Source organism: Malania oleifera, chromosome 3 (assembly GCF_029873635.1).
Source record: "Malania oleifera isolate guangnan ecotype guangnan chromosome 3, ASM2987363v1, whole genome shotgun sequence".
In the NCBI taxonomy this organism is placed as follows: Eukaryota; Viridiplantae; Streptophyta; class Magnoliopsida; order Santalales; family Ximeniaceae; genus Malania; species Malania oleifera.
Window position 1 is genome coordinate 125,507,178 of NC_080419.1, and position 19,765 is coordinate 125,526,942.

At 37.2% G+C, this 19,765-nt stretch overlaps 1 protein-coding gene across 1 annotated transcript in view; it reads right to left on the reverse strand.

The window, feature by feature from the left end:
• The window catches only part of LOC131150353 (eIF-2-alpha kinase GCN2), a 151,965-nt gene that overhangs the window by 99,235 nt on the left and 32,965 nt on the right, over positions 1-19,765 (reverse strand). The window contains exons 6-11 of the mRNA XM_058101030.1: positions 9,396-9,815; positions 8,205-8,336; positions 8,034-8,120; positions 7,837-7,923; positions 7,618-7,729; positions 2,508-2,625 (exon numbers count right to left, since the gene is read on the reverse strand). Of these exons, the coding sequence (XP_057957013.1) occupies positions 2,508-2,625; positions 7,618-7,729; positions 7,837-7,923; positions 8,034-8,120; positions 8,205-8,336; positions 9,396-9,815 (956 nt within the window). The remainder of the gene's footprint in view (positions 1-2,507; positions 2,626-7,617; positions 7,730-7,836; positions 7,924-8,033; positions 8,121-8,204; positions 8,337-9,395; positions 9,816-19,765) is intronic.

A 19,765-nucleotide genomic window follows, 5' to 3' on the forward strand; every position in this document is an offset into this window, starting at 1 on the left:
AAATGATGAAATATGAAATATGGAAATGCTTTACTGAGAAATGTTGAATAACGTGAAATGAGATATATATATATATATGTGTGTGTGTGTGTGTGTGTGTGTGTGTGTGTGTGTGTGTGTGTGTGTGTGTGTGTGTGTGTGTGTGTGTTATTATGAGATGAGATGTGTATTGAAATGATGAAAATATCATTGATATGACAAGATGAATTGCGAATGCTGAAAATGGAAATATTGCAATGTGAATTCTGCAATGTAAATCTTGAAATGTGAATATTGAGATGGGAAAACTGAATTGTGAAAACTGAGATGAGAATACTGAAATGTGAGTATGAAAGTGTGAATATTGCAATGTGAATACTACAATGAAAATGTGGAAATGTGAATACTGAAATGCGAATATGAGAATGTGAATACTGGAATGTGAATGAGAAACGTGAATGATGAAATGTGGAGAATATTTTCAAGGTAGTATAACCTCGACCATGGGGTGAAGCATGGCGTGGTAAATATTCTCAGGGCTGTATAACCTCGACCATGGGGTGAAGCATGGTGTGTAAAATATTTTCAGGAGAGTATAACCTCGACCATGGGGTGAAGCATGGCGTGGAGATAAATTTCAAGGCAGGATAACCTCAATCATGGGGAGAAGCATGGCGTAGATAATATTTTCGGGGGAGTATAACCTCGACTATGGGGTGAAGCAAGGCGTGAAAAATATCTTCAGAGTGACATAACCTCGACCATGGGGTGAAGCAAGGCGTGAAAAATATCTTCAGGGTGACATAACCTTGACCATGGGGTGAAGCATGGCGTAGAAAGAATATTCTCAAAGCAGTTTGCTAAACGATGAAATGAAGCTGAAAGTGAAAAGAAAGTGCGTGAGTTTAATAACATAGATAAATAAGGCAAAGTAAAACTCTCTGCCTAAGGGCTTACTTAGTAAGGTGAGTGTCCTAATAAGTATCAATTGCGGTCGTACCCGAGTTAATTAGGCAGGGTTACAAATGATATTAGAGCAGAGAGGAGCTATATGTATGGGCGTGTAATTTCCCCCATCCTCAGAAACTCTCACTGATAAATTTGGGTCACTTGTGAATGAGATGAAAGATGGGAATAAAGCTTATAAAAGTTTGTGTTTTATATCTATATGATTATGAGAATGATTGGTGTATTTTCTCATATGGTACTATCACTGAAATGCATATGTTTATAATGATATAATGAAATTTATACTGTCACACACTGTAAATAATTTATTCCGTCTTACTGAGATGTGTCTCACCCAAATATCTAAATATTTCAGGAAACCGTGACAGGCCTGGAGATAGAGCTCCGAGATAAAGGGGAGTCGATACCCTGATTAGACAAGGTGAGTGTTTTGAGCTAGGGATGGAGGATTACTCTAGAGTTTTGTTTTTTTTTTTTTTGGGAATGTGTTGGATATATGTAAATTTATGGATGTATAGTACTCTGGTTATTTGTATTCTAGATAATTTGTATATATTGACTTCCGCTGATAGGGCTGTTCTATAAGTTGACCGATTACCCGGTATCCCACTTCGGGTCGGGTTGGGTTATGTTTAAATGGTATCAGGGATTCTGACGTGGCCGATGTGTGATTTTAATATTATTGATTTATGATGTTTGATATTTATTTATGATTTATGAGAAAAAAAAAATGGTATGAAAATCGAGGCGTCACAAATTTACCATAAAGAGAAAACTATACTGACCTCACTTGAGGTCTGTTAAAAAGGCATAGACCTTCATTGAGAGAACTCAACAAAATGTCAACCTATATGGTTAAAAGAGGATGACCAGAATGACTCCTTTGGAAAGCTGTTTTGCAGTTGGAGGCCCCAATTAAGGCAGTCTTTCTATATGCAGACAGCTGGCTGCATGGGAATCCATGATCACCTTGGATAATATGAGAAGCACAAGGTTTTTGTCAACTGTTACCACACAAGAAGGTTGGAGGAGAGCATGGATCTTTTATGGTTACATGTACTAGTTTCAAGAGACGCACGGGCCTTCAGTAGCTTGTGCTGAAGAAACTTAAGGAACCATCGCATTGCTAGAAGAGAGAAAGGATTCAGATTTTGTTCCTCACTGCACCACCCTGAGTATTTGGCAAGAAAAGAATGATAGCGCACTTGAGGACTATAAGCTCACTTTCTCTATTAAAAGGATTTTGTTGAGCACGCTGTTTTTCTAGCTCAAACACTTTCCATTTAAACCTGATTTCTTCATAGAGTTTTTGGGATTGTTCCTCATAGTTTTCTTTCCATATACTCTCCATGTACATTGGTGGCAACCCCTCACTGGCACCCTCTAACACAAGTACATGTTCAATGATCGAGGAGGGGAAAAAAGGAAGCTCAAGGATAATGCACTAATGAAAAGAAAAAATCTAATTCCAATAACAACAACAACAAAGACAGCAACAAGAAGCCCTAAATCTTACTAGTTGGGGAATCTAATTCCGACAATTTAGGGAAAAAATATACCTCAATATCCGATCATTAAGTGGAAGGATTTTGTCCTTTAGTCTAATCTTCTTCACTGCATATTGCCTTCCATCTAGTTTATTTTTGCAAAGCACAACATGACCAAAACCACCATGACCTGAAAACATATAAAGCAAAAGGGCATAAAGAGAGGACAAAGAGAGCATTAATATGCACATATATATATATATATGTATGTATGTATATATATGTATGTATGTATGTATGTATATATATATATATATGTATGTATGTATGTATGTATGTACGTATGTATGTATGTATGTATGTAGAGAGAGACTAGGTACGTTCTCAAAGAAAATTGTTGAACCCCAAGCCCAAACACAATCTCAAATAATAGTCTGGGAATAGAAAAACTAAGTCATTTCAACTTTAAACATCAAAGTTGAGAACAAATAATCACCAAAAAATTAACAATTTTACAACTATAGGAGTAACCAAGTTTATCAAGTAACTGCTTCATTATAGACATAACCACTTAAGTTTTGCACAAGGAAGAGCCTCTCCAGTCTACCCCAAGCTTAAACACAACTAACTACACCTCTCCAGTCTTCCCATCTAAGCCCACATCGGATATGTGGGATTCAATCTGTAGAAATGAGAACGCACCCAAACTAAGAATGAATCCAGCACTTCGGACTTGCATGTTGAAAACCATTCCCAATGGGCTGCATGACTAAAGTTGGATTTCCATTACTCAATCTGGATTGGAAAACCAAGGGGGGATGTGAGAATGCCAATCTAGGTAGAAGGGATGGATTTTTATTAAAATGACAGTATCACCCTATTATTACAATAATAAAAATTAAAATATCTCATACATTCTAATGATTGTGATTCCAACTTAAATAGTACAACACGTTAATGGGAATGAACAGTTCCATTTTTGGGAAAGAGAATTAACTAGACTAGGATTCCCAATCCTACTGATTTCTGTTCCAACTTCCAATGGGGCCTTAAATTTCTAGTTAAACAAATCTCCAACCAACAAAATTTAGTGTACGTTGGTATCATTTATTTTTCTGTTTTAGTTTTTGTGCAGTAAAGAAATAGATTATGAAAGCGTGTTTGTTTACAATGCCAATTTTCTCCAACCAACAAAATTTAGGGCATGTTGGTATCATTTATCTTTTCCATTTTTGTTTCTATGCAGTGAAGAAATAGATTATCAAAACGTGTTTATTTACCTTGCCAATTTTCTATTTCTATTGTCGATTTTTCAACTGTTCTCAAAAAACTAAAAACTAATTTTATAGTTTTCCATTGTTTTGGCAACTACAAGAATACTCTAGTATCCAAAATTAACTTTTCTGTACTAAATCATTCATTTTATACATAATTTTTTACAAAATTAAATGACCGTATGAATTTAAAATATAATTAAAACAAAGAATATTCATAAAAAAAATTATTAAAAAATAATAAAATCCATTTAGAAAATATTTTAACTATTTTTCAATTGTCTACATATTAAACAAAAGCAAAACTAGTCCTCCAGATATATATATATATATATAATGACCTACCTAAAAAGTAGCATCCATGAAAACAAACAATTTAGTCTAATGCTATGTTTAGTTAGTTATTCATTAAACAGAGGAAAAATAAAAAGTAAAAGAAATAAGAGAACAAGAAAGAGAAAAAAAAAAAAAAAAACAAGAACCATAGGGGGGTTGACAATTTGGTTCATTATGTACTCTTTTCTTTTGGAGTTTTGACATTTCTGCAACAGCCATTGACTCTTGGTCTTAGGTAGATTTTTCAACTTTTAAATCTATAAGGATTTGTCTATGTGTGCACAAGAATTGTATACAATTGTGAAGGCATTTTGTTTAGGCATCTTGCACTTGGCTCTTCCCAGATTTCAATACATTCTTATTACTCATCAAAAATAAAAAATGAATAAGAAAATAGCAATCCCAAGTGTAAAAAATAAAAATAATAAAAAAGAACAAGATTAAGAAAAAGAAGTGTTAAAGGCTCAATAGACACTGCTGGTCACTTGGCCCACAATCTAAACAACCTAAGCTTTCAGGTAAAGTGGTAATCTAACATGGTATCAAAGTTGGTTACCAAAAGGTTCTAGGTTCTAATTTTGTTGCCCACGTTTATTGTGCGATGTTTAAAAATTATTGTATTCCCTATAATGAGTGTTATTTATTGTTTGCTTATCTCTCCACGTGCTATCAGGCTGCACCTATGAGGGATTTTTAAAGGTTTGATATACATTATTGGTCCACAACCTAATAGCTTAAGTTTTTAGGTAAAGTGGTAATCTCATAGGAAGGATGAGTTGAGCTCCAACTAAACAATGTCAGAAGAATACTACAAACCCAATAATTTTGACAACATTCCATCCCCCCAACCACTCCCCAATTATGTTCCAACTAGACAAACCATATGAGAAAAGAGGCACCATTTCTCTAGGTACTACCTTTTTTCAGCCCACTACTTAGTAAATCCCCTAACCTCTTAGACAAAAAACTACAAAGGCACCACAAAGAGAGAAACAACGTCCACAATTCATGAGAAACAAACTAATCAAAATATGATCAGCAGTCACTTAGTGAGTACAATAGTACAACGTGAATCAATTATAATGACCATTTGCCTCCCCAAATTATCAAAAATCAAATAAAAGCTAAATTGACGCAGCTACCATGGAAAGATTTTAAATTTTCATTTTTTTTTATTAGGTTCATATCATATCTTCAAGAACCTAGGGTATATTATTTAAGGAACTAGTATTTTAGCTTGTTTAGGTTTTATAAAACTAGTTTCCTCTTCCAAGCATCGTAATCTAATGAAAATGCCCCTATGTGTTAGTTATATCATGACTTTAGAATTAAACTTGTTGGTAGTTGGTCCAGCATCAAGTCAGGTTATAGCATTCTCTACTCCTACACAACTACAAGTGGTTTTTACCGGGGTCACAACTTTAACTTGAATTGATGCAATCATCAGTGTTTGACAAGGTTGTCTATGAGCTTCCACTTAAGCCCATAAGGTTTGCAACATCAACTTAAATCACCTTGCTCTAACTCAAACCCAGCCTGACACCATCTACATCTGGAACCACAAGAATACAAGCCTAAACCATTTAGCTTATTGCCACAACAAACCAAGGAATATAAAAATGAAAGAAATTCTTGCAACACAGGCACCTCCCCCCCCCCCCCGGGAGCCTAAGAGTGAGTCAACCCCAATCCACACTAAATCCGAAGTCTAAACCCTTTGTTGTAAAACGATTGAAGCCTTAAAGCAACATTCTTCACTACCTTCTATTAGGCATAGTGCAATGTCATCGACCTCAATTATGAGCCACTATAATCATGGTAAGACTCACCAGAGCTTTTCCATCACTATAGCACTACTCCATCACCGGAATCTCACCTTCACAACCGCCTACAAGACCTTTGTCGTCTCATCTTGAGTTATTCCCACTGTCTCAACGTCGTTTTCAACCCTCACCATCGGAAAACATTATACAAGAGCCTTTGTTGGCCAGAGGACCACAAAAACACAAATGTTGTCCACAGATATTCAACATAGCGTCACCCTTAAGCCTTGAGACTTCATTTGCCGCCATCTCTTGTTCTTTCTCATGACATCGTACCACCATAACTACAAAGGTATGAGGAAGACAAGTCCCCACATGGGCCACTCTTGCAATCACAAGAGGAAGATGTTTGTAAAGGATAAGACCACATTGATCCACTTCAACTAGGCCAAACTGGTTCGTTATACTGCACAAACTGAGCTAGTTTACTCAAGCAGGACCAACTCGAAATGTCTAGAGACCGAAATAAATGGTGACCAAAGACTAGTTTGATTTGGTTGCTCACAAAGTGGCTTAAATGTACACGTGGAAAGAATAGACGAAAAATAAAATCCATGAATTGGACCACTCAGATCGCTTCTCCCAATTCTCTAGTTGTTAACTTTTCAAAATCAAATTGCCTCCGAATTTGACTAGAAGTCCAATACTTTTAAGTCCATGACTTCAACTCTTTTTGTCCTTTATTGATTCAAATATAAAATAATAAGTAGTCGTCAACCCTAATATAAGTCCCAAGTCATTCGCGTCCATAATACCTCCAATACAAGTTTTTGACAAGCCAAATTCTTTGTTGAATTCACTAAAAAAGGAGATCCAGAGATGTTATTCGATTGGTTCAACCCAATTAAAAACATCTTTACCTATCATAATAGCTACCCGGGAGAAAAGGTTGGTATAGGCATTATTTATCTCAAGGGTCTCATATGTACCTCACAACATAGTCTAATTCATTAACGCCTACTTCAAAGGCAAGCTCCGATCACCAACTCAAATCTTATGGGACCTATGATGGAAGAAAAATATATTCTAATCTATAAGGGACAAATGTACTTCAAGTTGTGTGTATTTACCACAATGATAGCGATGCTGATGTAGACATGCTTGAATTTCAAAAATCAGCTCAATGTTCTCGATGAAGAGGAATAGCAAACTTTTGTTGTTGTTCCTTCTTGAAGTTGTAACATTACCCTAATCAAAAATCCTTGTCATGAAACTGAACAACAAGAGAGACTCACGAATGCAAAAGCCTTCACCATGCTTGAAACTTCACACCCAACCTTTAGAAAGGTGGCGAGCATCCTTAAAGCTTCAAAGACATCTTTGTTCCATCATTTAACAAACTCAAACACTCGTCTCCAAAATCCAAAGTGGTCGCATGCTCCTTTAGTGCATCGCCCTTTGATACTCAAATCTATTCCATTGAAGGCATTCGTCACTAGGACAACATGAGTTTTAACTCAATAAATAAGAACTATTAGACAACTTCACTTTCTCAATAAAAATCCACAATTTTCAAATAAATTACTATTTTTTCTCAAAATTCCATTAAATTTCTAAAATTTTAATGAATTTTTAATATTTTAATAGATAAGAAAAATCTAGTTTATTTTTCCAAATTCAAAAAGAAATAAATGAAACCATGATCTTAGAATGACCAAATTGATCGCAAATAAGAATGTTACAATTTAACTGAGAAAATTCATGTAAGTGATTGTAGACCAGAAACATAACCAAATTATATTCCATTACCTAGAGATTGCAGTTCCTCAAAGTCGCTAAGATATCGAGAGCTGGGCTGAGATGGTGTCTGCTCTCCAAAATCAGAAGTAGGTTTCCAAAATTGAGAGATTCTAGACGAAACCTAGTCCATAAATATTTTAATATTAAGGATAAAACAGCCATCCCAATCAAATTCCATTAGACCACCAAATTTATCATCAAGATATTAAACAAAAGAGATCAACTAACCATATGACTTTGAAAAACATCATCAAATGTTTTGTTGAAAAATGAAGATGGCTTAGTAACTAGGTCTCGTACCCATTCTGAAAAGATCTGAATGAAATCACCGTTGAGCAGTATAGAAGTTTATTCAAAATCATACAAGGAAGACATGAAGCCTTAGAGAAAAAAAAGAAAGAAACAAAAGGCCATGTGTTAGATACCCCTAGATTGTAAAGCTCCGTTGTTATTTCAGGCAAAGCCTCAGTTAGTGGCCCTTTAGAAGCACAAGCAAGGCGGAGTAGATGGATCTAATGTAATAAGCAAGTTCATGCTATAATTAGGATTAGGTTCTTCAAGCAATAAACAAATAAAAGAAAATATGGGAAGACTACCATAACCAAATCCTTTTCCAAAGTTCGAGATGCTTGACTAGTAATAACAGAAGCAGAAGACGCAAACTCTGAAGACTCCTTTTCCAGAGCACCATCATCATCTTCAGCTACATTCTCATCAAGAGAAAGATCCTGTCAAGAAGACAATAATTATATGACAAAACAAACAGGAGTAGTCAGAACTTCTTAACAAACTTGAGGGAGTGAACTATGGATCAACACTTCAACTAACATTCTTACAGTTTTGTAGCATGACTCTACAAGGTACTATTTGTGCAAATGTATTTTCACCAAATTGAGTGCCTTAACACAGATTATTCAGTTCGATCTCATGATTCACATTGATTTCATCATCCCCACAACATTGCCAAAACCATCAGTGAATAGTTCCATTATTACTTCAAAATACAGGGTTTCATAGGGTTAGAAGCCAGTTCCCTCTATCTTATCATCTTTCTTAATTCAATTAAGTTTTGCAGTGCTCATGGGTGAGGTATTGTTCTTTCTTTACCTTTGGGATTCCCATTTTCAAAAAATCTATGGGGCGTTTACTTGGAATTCAAGCAAGGGATGCTAAGTTGAATATTCAGATCAAAACTATTCTCTTTCTCTTACCCTTTTTAGTGATTTTTGCAACTCTCTAGTCTCAGATAATCTATCTCATTTCCCTTTTCATCTTGTTGCAGTAAAAATAACTTGTATTATTCAAAAGCAAACAAGAAGTATCATAAAAAATACCAAAAGAGGTAGTAAATGGCCCAAGGATAAATAATTTGCGCAAATTGAAATACAAATTACAAGAAGGTACCATAAGAATTCTTTTTGTGATAAGAGATCCTCAAAGCAAGAAGGAAAAAAAAAGGGGAAATGAAAAAAAAACAAAACCAAACCTAACAAGCTCTAAAAAAGAAAATCCCACTTTAAACCCTTCCCTTTATAGTTGACAGAGCTGTACAAATTTGCTAATTCACACTGTCCTTTCTTTGCTTAGCACTATCCAAGTGAACAAGATAGTAAATTACTATAAGCATTTACTAGTCCCAATTCTCATTCAAAGATTTATTGTACATCAAGAAAATTGATTTACCTAACCAGGTGTGCATTATGATAAGTAATAACAACAGATGATCATTATAATCATTTAAATATAATCATTTAAATAACCAAGCAAACATCTAACAGAACCTTTACCTCATTCCCAACTAACACACCATTTCCTGCCAATTTGTCCAATAGTGATCTGCTTGAATCAGTGCTGGATATGCTTTCATTGTCATCTTCACTCTCTTCTTCAAGAGTATCTAGTTTGCCAGCTGAGGAAACTAATGGACCTTGCTTTATATCTTGCCATGTTGATGGTTTTGCAGTGTTTTCAAGCTTCTTTTCTGGACCACCAAGTCCAATATTTGAGCCATCAAATGTATTAGAAGGGACTGACTGATCATCCCCTCCACCATCCATTCCAAGGCCCCACCATGACTCCCCAGAGCCACTAAAAATATCAATGAAACCATAAACAAAAGGACCCCTAGAAGAACAAGTGGTATTACATAAAACTGCCATATCCTTTTGGAACAATTGACCACTGCTATCCTTGGATGAGCACGGTACCTTCAACAACCAAAAGAACAATTGCAGAAACAATCATTAACACGGAAACATGTGATAAGAAAGCTAACATTCATGAGGAAGTATAATAAATCTTCCAAACACTGAGTGCCTAAGCTAATATAAAGCTTTGTCACAGGAGACAAGCCAACTAAATAAATGTTGGTTTTCAATATATATATCTTCTTTTTTATCATAGGAGTCAACATAGAAAACAAAGAGATCAGACTTTAACATTCCCCACCATTAACCTCCTAAATTTGATGCCAAGAGAACACACACAAAATAGGGCACTGTTTGGATCAAGGATTTTGTGAGGGAAAAGCCAAGGGGAAAAAAAGATGAATGGTTTTCCATGCAACTTTTCTTCTACTCAAACAACATAAGAAACAAAGTTTATCCAAATATAATTGAAGATTAAGAAAAACTAAAGCTAGTGAAATGTAAAATCAATAATTCGCTGACTTATAATCCAATTTCTCTAACTCAAACAATAATAGAAATGAAAATTTACCAAAACATAATCAAAGAAAAAGAAAAAGAAAAAGCAAAGGCCAGTGACAATTTTTTTAAAAAATAGAAGTTCTGATTAATTGATCATATATTCTTTGTTCTTTCTCATTTGCCTTAATAACCAAGCAAAGAAATATGGATTTTTTTTTTTTCATTATCCATGTTCTAAACAGAGCCACAGAAAAAGTTATGGCTCTTGTAATCCTCATGGAAATGATAGTTAAACAAGAATGTCGGTGGGTATGGCAACAAGATAGCAATTCCTGCAATGGTGGTAACAGAATAGAAAGAAAGACATGAGGCATAGGGATACCAGTGAAGGGTCGACAATGTTGGTTAATGATGGTTTTGCAGAAGTGATGCACATTGGAGGTGGTTGTAACAGTTGGCTACATAATCAATGTTAACCCAGAGAATGTTTGTAATGATTATGTACAATTGTAACATCCCATATATTATAAATACAGCTATATTGGTCAAGGAAAACAATCATCTTTGTCCAGAATTTATCATCATAGAATAACTGCTGCCTCCTAACATCAGCTGTCATGTCATGTTGATGTCAGCATAAAGCCATCAGAATAGCCAGATCTTACCTCACCTTGAAGTTTCATATCTGTGCAGAGAGGCACACATTTTTTTTTTTCAGATAATAAAGAGGATATATTAAGATAGAAAGAAGATATAAGCAGTAGAGGATAAGGAATCCTCAAAGAAGTAAAAACAAAAATTAGAACCACCTCAAACCAAAACTGCCTACAACCAAACCACTATTACCCTCCATCCAAGATGCTACCTAAGCCTAAACAAAACACTACCTAAGAAAGCCTCCTTTTAGACCTTTCCTATCATAATTCATGTATCACTGCAAATTAGCTAATTCCCCATTGTCCCTTCCTAGCCTTGATTAACCCTCCATCCAAACAAACTCCCTTTCCTTCTGAGACTAGTCACCCATGTACACACGCAAACATGCACAGAGCATATGTAAAAACACTTGATATAAAGTTTTCTGTAATTTTCATCAATATGCAATAGACATTCAAATGCTTCTTAAAATATGTGCCTCAAGAATCCAATGAAAATGAAAAATAGAATAATAATAATAATAATAAAAATAATAAAAATTAAAAAAAATGAAAAATTAAATAAAACCAGAAAAAGAAGAAGAAAAAAATCAAGACAAATTATAATTTAGAAGTAATTCTGATTATTCTGAGGAAACAGGGATTGAGACAAAGAGATCCATTATCCCCCACCCCCTCCTATTTGTAATATGTTTAGAGTATCCCTCAAGATTACTGAAATTTTTGGAGGAGGATCCAGAGTTTAAGTTCCACACCAGATGTAAGGAGCTTAAAATTACCCACTTAGCATTTGCTGATGACTTAGTTCTTTTCTCCATAGGGGACTACAGTTCAGTCAGAAAGTTGATGGATACTCTAAATGCCTTCTCTAATTGTTCAGGTCTGAAAGCTAATCCAGCTAAATCAAATCTATATACAGCAGGGCTGAGTGATTATGAAGCAGACAGCTCAAAGATTCTGACTGGCTATCAGCAAGGGTTCTTTCCATTTAGATATCTGGGCATACCTCTTGCGTCCACAAGATTGAATGCAGCTCACTATGCTCCACTGATCAATAGAATTGAAAAATCTATTGGTTCATGGCCAGGGAAAACATTGACATATGCTGGAAGAATGGAATTAATCAACACTGTAATTCAGGGGATGGAGTGTTTTTGGCCGTCTATATTTCCCATTCCGGTGGCTGTGCTGAAGCATATAATTAAACTTTGTAGGGTATTCTTATGGGGTGGTAGGGCTAAACCCCTGGTAGCATGGAAAGAAGTATGTCTCCCCAAAAATGAAGGTGGTTTGGGTAGCTTTGACTTGAAGATATGGAACAAAGCCTTACTTACAAAACCCTGTGGAACATACACAAAAAGGACACTTTGTGGTCGAAATGGATACATCAGATATACCTCAATAATGGAAGAATTTGGGAGGCCACAGCAAAGCATGAGGATTCTCCCTAGTTCAAAAAGATTGCGGAGATTAAAAATCTACTGCTGCAACAGTGTGGAAATGAGGATAAGGCTGTACAACAGATGAATTTATGGAATTCTGGAGATGAGCTTAGCTGTTCAAAAGCATATAACTTCTGGAGATATAAAGGCACTAAAAAGCCATCGTACTCAATGATTTGGAAGAGTGGGTGCACACCTAAATACTCCTTCATATTATGGCTAAGTGCAAAAAATAAACTGTTAACTAATGATAAACTATCAGATGAAGAGAAGAAGAAACCTTGTGCCCTGTGTAAGACAGAGACTGAATCAGTTGACCACTTGTTCTTCAAATGCAGAATAGTCAAGGAAATATGGAATTACCTGAGAGATTGGCTGGGATGGAACAGAAGAATAACAACACTAAAAGCAGCTTTGAAGTGGCTGATTAAAGAAGCAAAAGGAACTGGAGCGCTAGCTGTGGCTAAGAAGGCTTGTGTTGCTACAGCAGTATATTGGATATGGCACTTCAGAAATAAGAGAAAATTTGAGGAGATAGAGACTCCGATTGAAGCCATCATTAAATGCATTCAGATGCATGTCTGGAGAGCTATATATGAAAAATTCCCTGCCCTCCTCCTGCAGCAGAATGGAGTGGCAGATACAGTTACTGGGTCTGGGTTCAGAATAAATTCTACAGAGTCAATATCTGGTTGGTTCTGAATACGTAAGCACAGATGTTGAGAATCCTAGCTTGGAAAACATATGGAGGCTTCAGTTCTGGATACTGCAACTTCACTGGCTGCTGGTGCCTCAGCTACAGAATGGATTGAGAAACCTGATCTGGTTAAAGGCTTCAGTTCTGATTTTCTGTTTCAGTGGCTGGTAGTCGATTGATATGATTCAGATCTATCACAGGCAAGTGTGAGGCCCTACCTGCTGCATCAATGAAGGCTCTGCACTGACTTTTGTTGTTCTGAATTTTCTGAGAATGCTGATAAATGGCTGGTAGATGTTTTTGATATGATTCAGTTCTGATATATGCAACTGTGAGATCCTACTTGCTACATCTTTGAAGACACAGCACTGAATTCTGTTTCTGAGTTTTCTGAACATGCTGCTCTCTGTTCTGGGGCAGTTCTGATATATTTATATATATATTTTTGAAGCTCTGTTACAGCACCCCTAAAAGATACCGCATGGATTCATGATATGCTGACTATCTGAGTATGCTGCTACTTGGAGGTTTTTGAAACACTGAAATGGAGTTCCAGCTCTTGTTGCAGCTCCCCTAATGACACAGCATGGACTTTTAATGTGCTGACTTTCTGAAGTATGCTGCTACTTGGAGGATTTTGAACCATCCATATGGAGATCCAGGTTAGATTATAATGTAAATGTAATTTATGTTGAGTCTACATTTACTTTTGATGTTCTAAGTGTTGGATAAACTGATAGGAAGAATCATAGGATTACTTTTATGATTGTATTGCAATGCAATTATGATAGGGGCTTTGTATGGTTTCCCACCTGGGTATGCCCAGGGTATGCTGTATATACACATTTGATCAATACATAATTTACCTTTACTGATCAAAAAAGAACTATGCGCATAATGTCATTTGATGGTAGTTTTTACTAATGATACTGCATACATGTGATATATTTGTGGCATAGCAGGTCAGAACATTATTTCAAGTTCTTCCAATGTCCCTAAGAAATTGAATAAATCAAGAATGTAGATATTTGTTAAAGCAATCATGTATGTTGTTTCTTTTGCAAGCCCCTGGAAGTCTGTTTCCCAGGTTGCTTTTTTTTTTTTTTTCCTCTCAACCACTTCAGAGTAAGGGCAACAAGGTTGAGTTTCGGAAGGATGTTTAGGTTGGTAAGAGTTTATTGGAGTTGATAGTGCCCTATCCTTTTAAGATTTCCTCTCTTCCTAATGCACTTATTATCTCTTTCTGTTCTTCAGAGGAGGACTCTCTTTCTTGGGATTTCCATTTTTCACGGAATCTCAATGAAGGAGTGGTTGATGAGCTCACCGCCCCTTCTAACAGGGGGCCTATTCAGGCCCTCTGTTGACCAAATCCTTTTTCCTTTACCTTCATCAAAACCCTTCCTCAAATCTTTTGCCTAGTCAGTTTCCTTGGTGCCACATCATTTGGAAGGCTAAGGTTCTTTTCAAGATCAGGGCATGCATTTGGACTGTATCTCTCCATAAACTTAATATGCATGACCTTCCCAGTGCAGAAGACCCTTTAAGACCCTGAGCCCTGATATATGCTCCATGTACCATGAGCCCAATGAAACAAATGACGCCTCTTCCTCCACTGCCAGGTGGCTTTCTTATTTGCACCCTATTCTCGTGTTTGGAAAAGCTTGGGTGGCTCCACAGGTTGTGAGGGAATTCCTGCAAGTGAGCTTTTGGGATTTTGGCAAATCCAGAAAGGTAGGTCTTTATGGAGATGCATGGTTTTTTGCTACCTTATGGGCTCTATGGATCAAGAGAAAATCAAGAATCTTACAACTTGTCCTACTTTGTTATGGGATAGAGTTGTGTTTCTTGCCCCTTTTGGGGCTCATACTTTTGGGCTTTTCTGGGGTTTGTCCCTGCCCAACCTGCAAAGGGATTGGGGGGCAGCTATTTTTAACTGTTTTTACCTTTTCTTTTGTTCCTTCAGAGGACATCTTCTTCTCATCCCCCTTAGATGATCTAAACCACTTTTTAGGCTGCCCACTAATTATAACTGAAATTACTAGATTTTTTTTTATAACAAAAGAAGAGATTTCATTGATAGGAGGACAATCTACAAAAAGAAGAAAAAGACTTCTCCCGTCAAAATTCAGGAAAATTCCAAACAAAAAAAAAAACCCTTACTACTAAAACAAAAACTGGAAAAAAATAAAATAAAATTCAGAGCAGAAGATTCCTCCAATCTTGCTGAATATCCGAAAAACTAACTTCCCTAAAGCAACCGAACCCTACACATCATAAAGACGACAAGTAATGAATCTTCTCCCAAACAAGCTGCCAATTCAATTTTCTACCTTAAAAAAAATACATGCATTACACTCCAATCATAATACCCACAACACTGAAAATACCACATTTCCATAATTTCATCCTCCCCCTTCCTTCTACCAAACCCCTCAAAAGAAATAGAACAACAATTCCTCCACAGATGCCAGACAGACCCAAGATTCTCCCATCACACCAAATAAATTATTTCAAATTCTCCACGCATAGTCAGAGTGTAAAAATAAATGAGGTCTCTCTACACAAATCAAATAGCATAACATGCAAACATCTGGAGATAAATCCTTCAAAGGACTTTTGACTTCCAACAGATTACTAGTAGTGATTTTATTAAGCACAATCAACCATGTGAAAGCCTTGATTTTTGAGGGGGCTTTTGCCTTCCAAATAGATAAATATAGGGGGAAAACAAGAATTAAAACGGGTCAAAAACTCAAAAAAAGATTTACAAGAATATCCCCTGAATGATTCATAACCCAAGACCAAGTATCCTAGCTGAGGAAAGATGACAGTTGTTCAATAATGAAAACAAGGACAAAAGTTCCAACAGTTGGGTCTTCTGAAATGAAAATTTCAAGAAACCAAAAGGCTACCCAAATCAACAAAAATGAAAGAAATCATACTACCTTGCCCTGAGCTCAAACGAAAGAGATGTAAAAAATATGTGGCTAGAATGACATTCCCCAACCACAGAACTTTCCAAAAAACAAACCCGAGAACGCATCCCCACCACAAATTTAATGTGAGTCATAAACAAGGGATAACTTTGAAAAAATAGATCTCCAAGGGCTCTCTGATGAACATCTCAAACCCACCCATCCTCACCCACGCACACTTGCTTCTAATCACACTATGCCAAAGAGAGCAATCTTCTAAGGGAAAACGCCATAACCACTTAGCTAAAAGGCTGATGTTTTCAGACACCATATTTCCAAAACCCAGCCCTTCCTCCAATTTGGACCTACAAACCTCATCCCATCTAACTAAATAATCCCTAAAACCCCTGATCCTGGACCACAAGAAATCCCTCATCATTTTCTCAATCTTGTTAGCAATCCCTACTAGCATTCTAAAAACAGACATGATATAACAGGATACTAGATAAGCAGGCCTAGATGAGGGTATTTCTACAACCTAAGGGCAAAAACAGACCCCTTCCAACCATCAACCCTCTTAGCAACTCTCTCCACTACCAGATTCCAAAAAAACCACATATCTAGGATTACACCCCCAATGGGGCCCCTAGATAAGTTAGAGGCTACTCTAATATACCACACTCCCCCAATGCAACAACAGAAGACCGCTCCATAACTCAATCAACAGACACGTTAATATTTGCTAAACCACTCCACACATTTATTTTAAGTCCCTAAATTCTCCCAAAAACTTTGAGGATACCCAAAACACAGTTAAAAGAAGGGTTGTGATCTTCTAAAAGGAAAATGGTATCATCTACAGACTAAAGATGAGATATCACAACTCCCTCTCTCCCCACTTCCAACCCTCTCAGCATTCCCATATCCACAGCCCTATCCACCATTCTACTCAACACATCAGCCATTAAGACAAACAAAAAAGGGAAAAGAGGATCCCCTTGTCAAAACCCTCTCGAACCCCTAAACCAGGGCTTGGGTTCCCCATTCACTACTACCGAGAACAACACATTAGACAAACAACCCCCTATCCACCTGCACCAATGCTCACCAAAACCCTCTCTCTCAAAAATTTTATCCAAAAAACTCCAACTAATTCTATCATAGGCCTTCTCAAAATCCAATTTGAAAAAAAAAAAACCCTCTTCTTTCTCCTTGAAATATCGTCCACTACCTCATTAGCCACCAAGATAGCATCCACAATTTGTCTCCCCCCCCCACCCCCCAAAGCACTCTGAGCTATAGAAATAGTCATATCTAGCATCACACTCAGCCTATTAGCTAGAACATTGGTGATGATCTTATAGACACAAGAGACTAGACTAATAGGCCTGAAGTCCTCTATCTTAATGGATCCAGATTTCTTAGGCACGAGGGTAATAAAAATGGAATTTATGATCCTACTCAGCCTCCGGTTCCAAATGATCTTTTTAACCAAAGCATCTAATCTCTAGAAAAGGGATTCCACTCTAACCCCTCAACCGTCAGTCTCCAAGCCTCATCCTCAGAATAGAGATTTTAAAAGAAATTAGAGATCTCATAAGCAATCCTATTAGGATAGTTAATAATAGTCCCTCCCCCCCCCCCCTCCCCCTCGCCCTCCCCCAAGCTCCCTAAACCAATTTTTCCTCATCTCGCCATTAGTAGGCCTATGGAACAAAACAGTATTACAATCACCTTCCCTAACCCATTTGAATTTAGTTTTTTGCCTCTAGCTTCTCATTTCCTTAAATATCACCTCTTCTAGCTCATTCTTTAAAAAGATCCTTCTCGCCTTCCTCATTCTCCAAGAGATTTGTTTCCTCTTCCTTCCTACCCAACGATTCTAAATCACCTAAGATTCTGCATTTTCTAACTCTAACATCACCAAAAGCCTCCTTATTCCAAGATTTTAACTTTTCCTTAAGATGTTTCAACTTCCTCATAAACCTAAAACCTTCCCAATCCCTCCCTATATCCTCTCCTCAAGAGCTTCTCACTAATGGCTTAAACGCAGCATGATTCAATCACATTCTCAAACCTAAAAGGAGTGGGACCTCAACTTACCCTACTAGATTCTAGCAAAACAAGAAAGTGATCAGAGTAGGTCTTGGAAGAATAGTTTGGGAGGGATTAGAGAATTCATCATCAGAGCACTACAAAAGAGAAACCTATCCAATCTAGTAGCCCCTGCCCTAGCCCCTAACCCCCCCCCCCCCCGGGTAGCATTGCTCAAAGGTAGATCTCTATAGTCACACTCCCAGATCAACAAGTCAAAATGCTGCATAATAGCAAGAACTCCCCCCCCCCCCCCCCCCCCCCCCCCCCCCCGCTCTCCTTTTCTTCTCCTCCAGAAATCTCACCATGTTAAGATCCCCGCCCACTACCCACATAGGGTAACAAAATCCAAAAACGAAATAAAGCTCATCCCAAATGCACTCCTAAGAATAGCCTAGATGGACCATACATTGAAGAAACTCACCACTGAACCCTCCCTTTTACTTCGACAAGGAGAGGGAAAAGAAACCCGCAAAACTATCCATTTTATAAATAGATCGAGAGTCCCACAGGATAAGAACACCCCCTGAAGCACGACAAGACAGTAAGAAGTCTCACCCCCTACACTAACCACCCCAAATACTCCTAATGATCCCTCAATCAATCATATTCAGCTAAGTTTCCTGAATCAACACAATGTTTAACAAGTACTTGGACAACACCTCCTTTATAAAACTCCTTTTTTTAATTCTTCCTGAATTTTCTTTTTATTTCTTTCATAGGTTCTAGGAATCAGGCCCACCATCACCTCCTTTCCTAAGGGATCCGCCAGTTTCATGCCTAAATCTTCTAAAAATTTATAAGAGTCTTGCAAGTCTCTCTCATCTTCATCACAGCTCAACCCACAGCCCTCTCCCCTACAAGGAACCTCCCTTCGGCATAAAGTATTAGAAACAAGGACAGTCTGAGGGGGGAAGGAGGAGAACGCTCTTAGTAGTTTTATAGGAACAAGGAGCCTCTAAAGAAGCATCTATCTTTTCAAAAATATCCTCCACCCCCCCCCCCCCCCCCGACATCCAAAAAAAGAGCATTCGAATTATCAGGAAGAGGTGAATCAAGCTCAGGTTGGACAGAAAAGTAGCCTTTTCATTTAAGGCAACAAATGATCTGAAAAGAGATTAACACAATCTTTGCCTACATGTGTACACTCAGGATTCCAATGCTGGTGTATTAGCTCATTTGCTGCAAGTCATTACCACTGTGTCCATTCTGTCCCAATCCATTTCATTCAGCATTTCCAAATTCTCCTCCAAAAAGTTGCAATAAATTGCTCTCCTCTGCAAGATCCATCTCAGCTCTTAGCTGGTCCACTAAAAGTTCCACATTAGATTCACAAATGCTGCTCAACTCATCCTCCTCATCAAATGAAGGGTCAAATTCTGTTTCCTCTTCAAAACTAGTCTTCTGATTTTCCTTCAAAACTGATTTTCAGGAGAATATTGAAGATTTGAAATCTAATTGGGTTCGTGCTATACAGTCCAAGAGTACCTGTTAGAATGTGGGTTTTCCTCCCCAAAATGGGAGGGAGCAATTTCCATCCAACCCCACTTCCTTATAATTTGGTGCATCCTTCTGCTCGGCATTACAACTCAGCCTATAAAGACCTTGCTTGCCTTTCTCTCTATCTTCAGGTCTGATGAGCTTCATGTGAACAGCTGAACCACACCTGCCAACCTCATTAAGGGGAGAGGCCTCATTTTTTAAA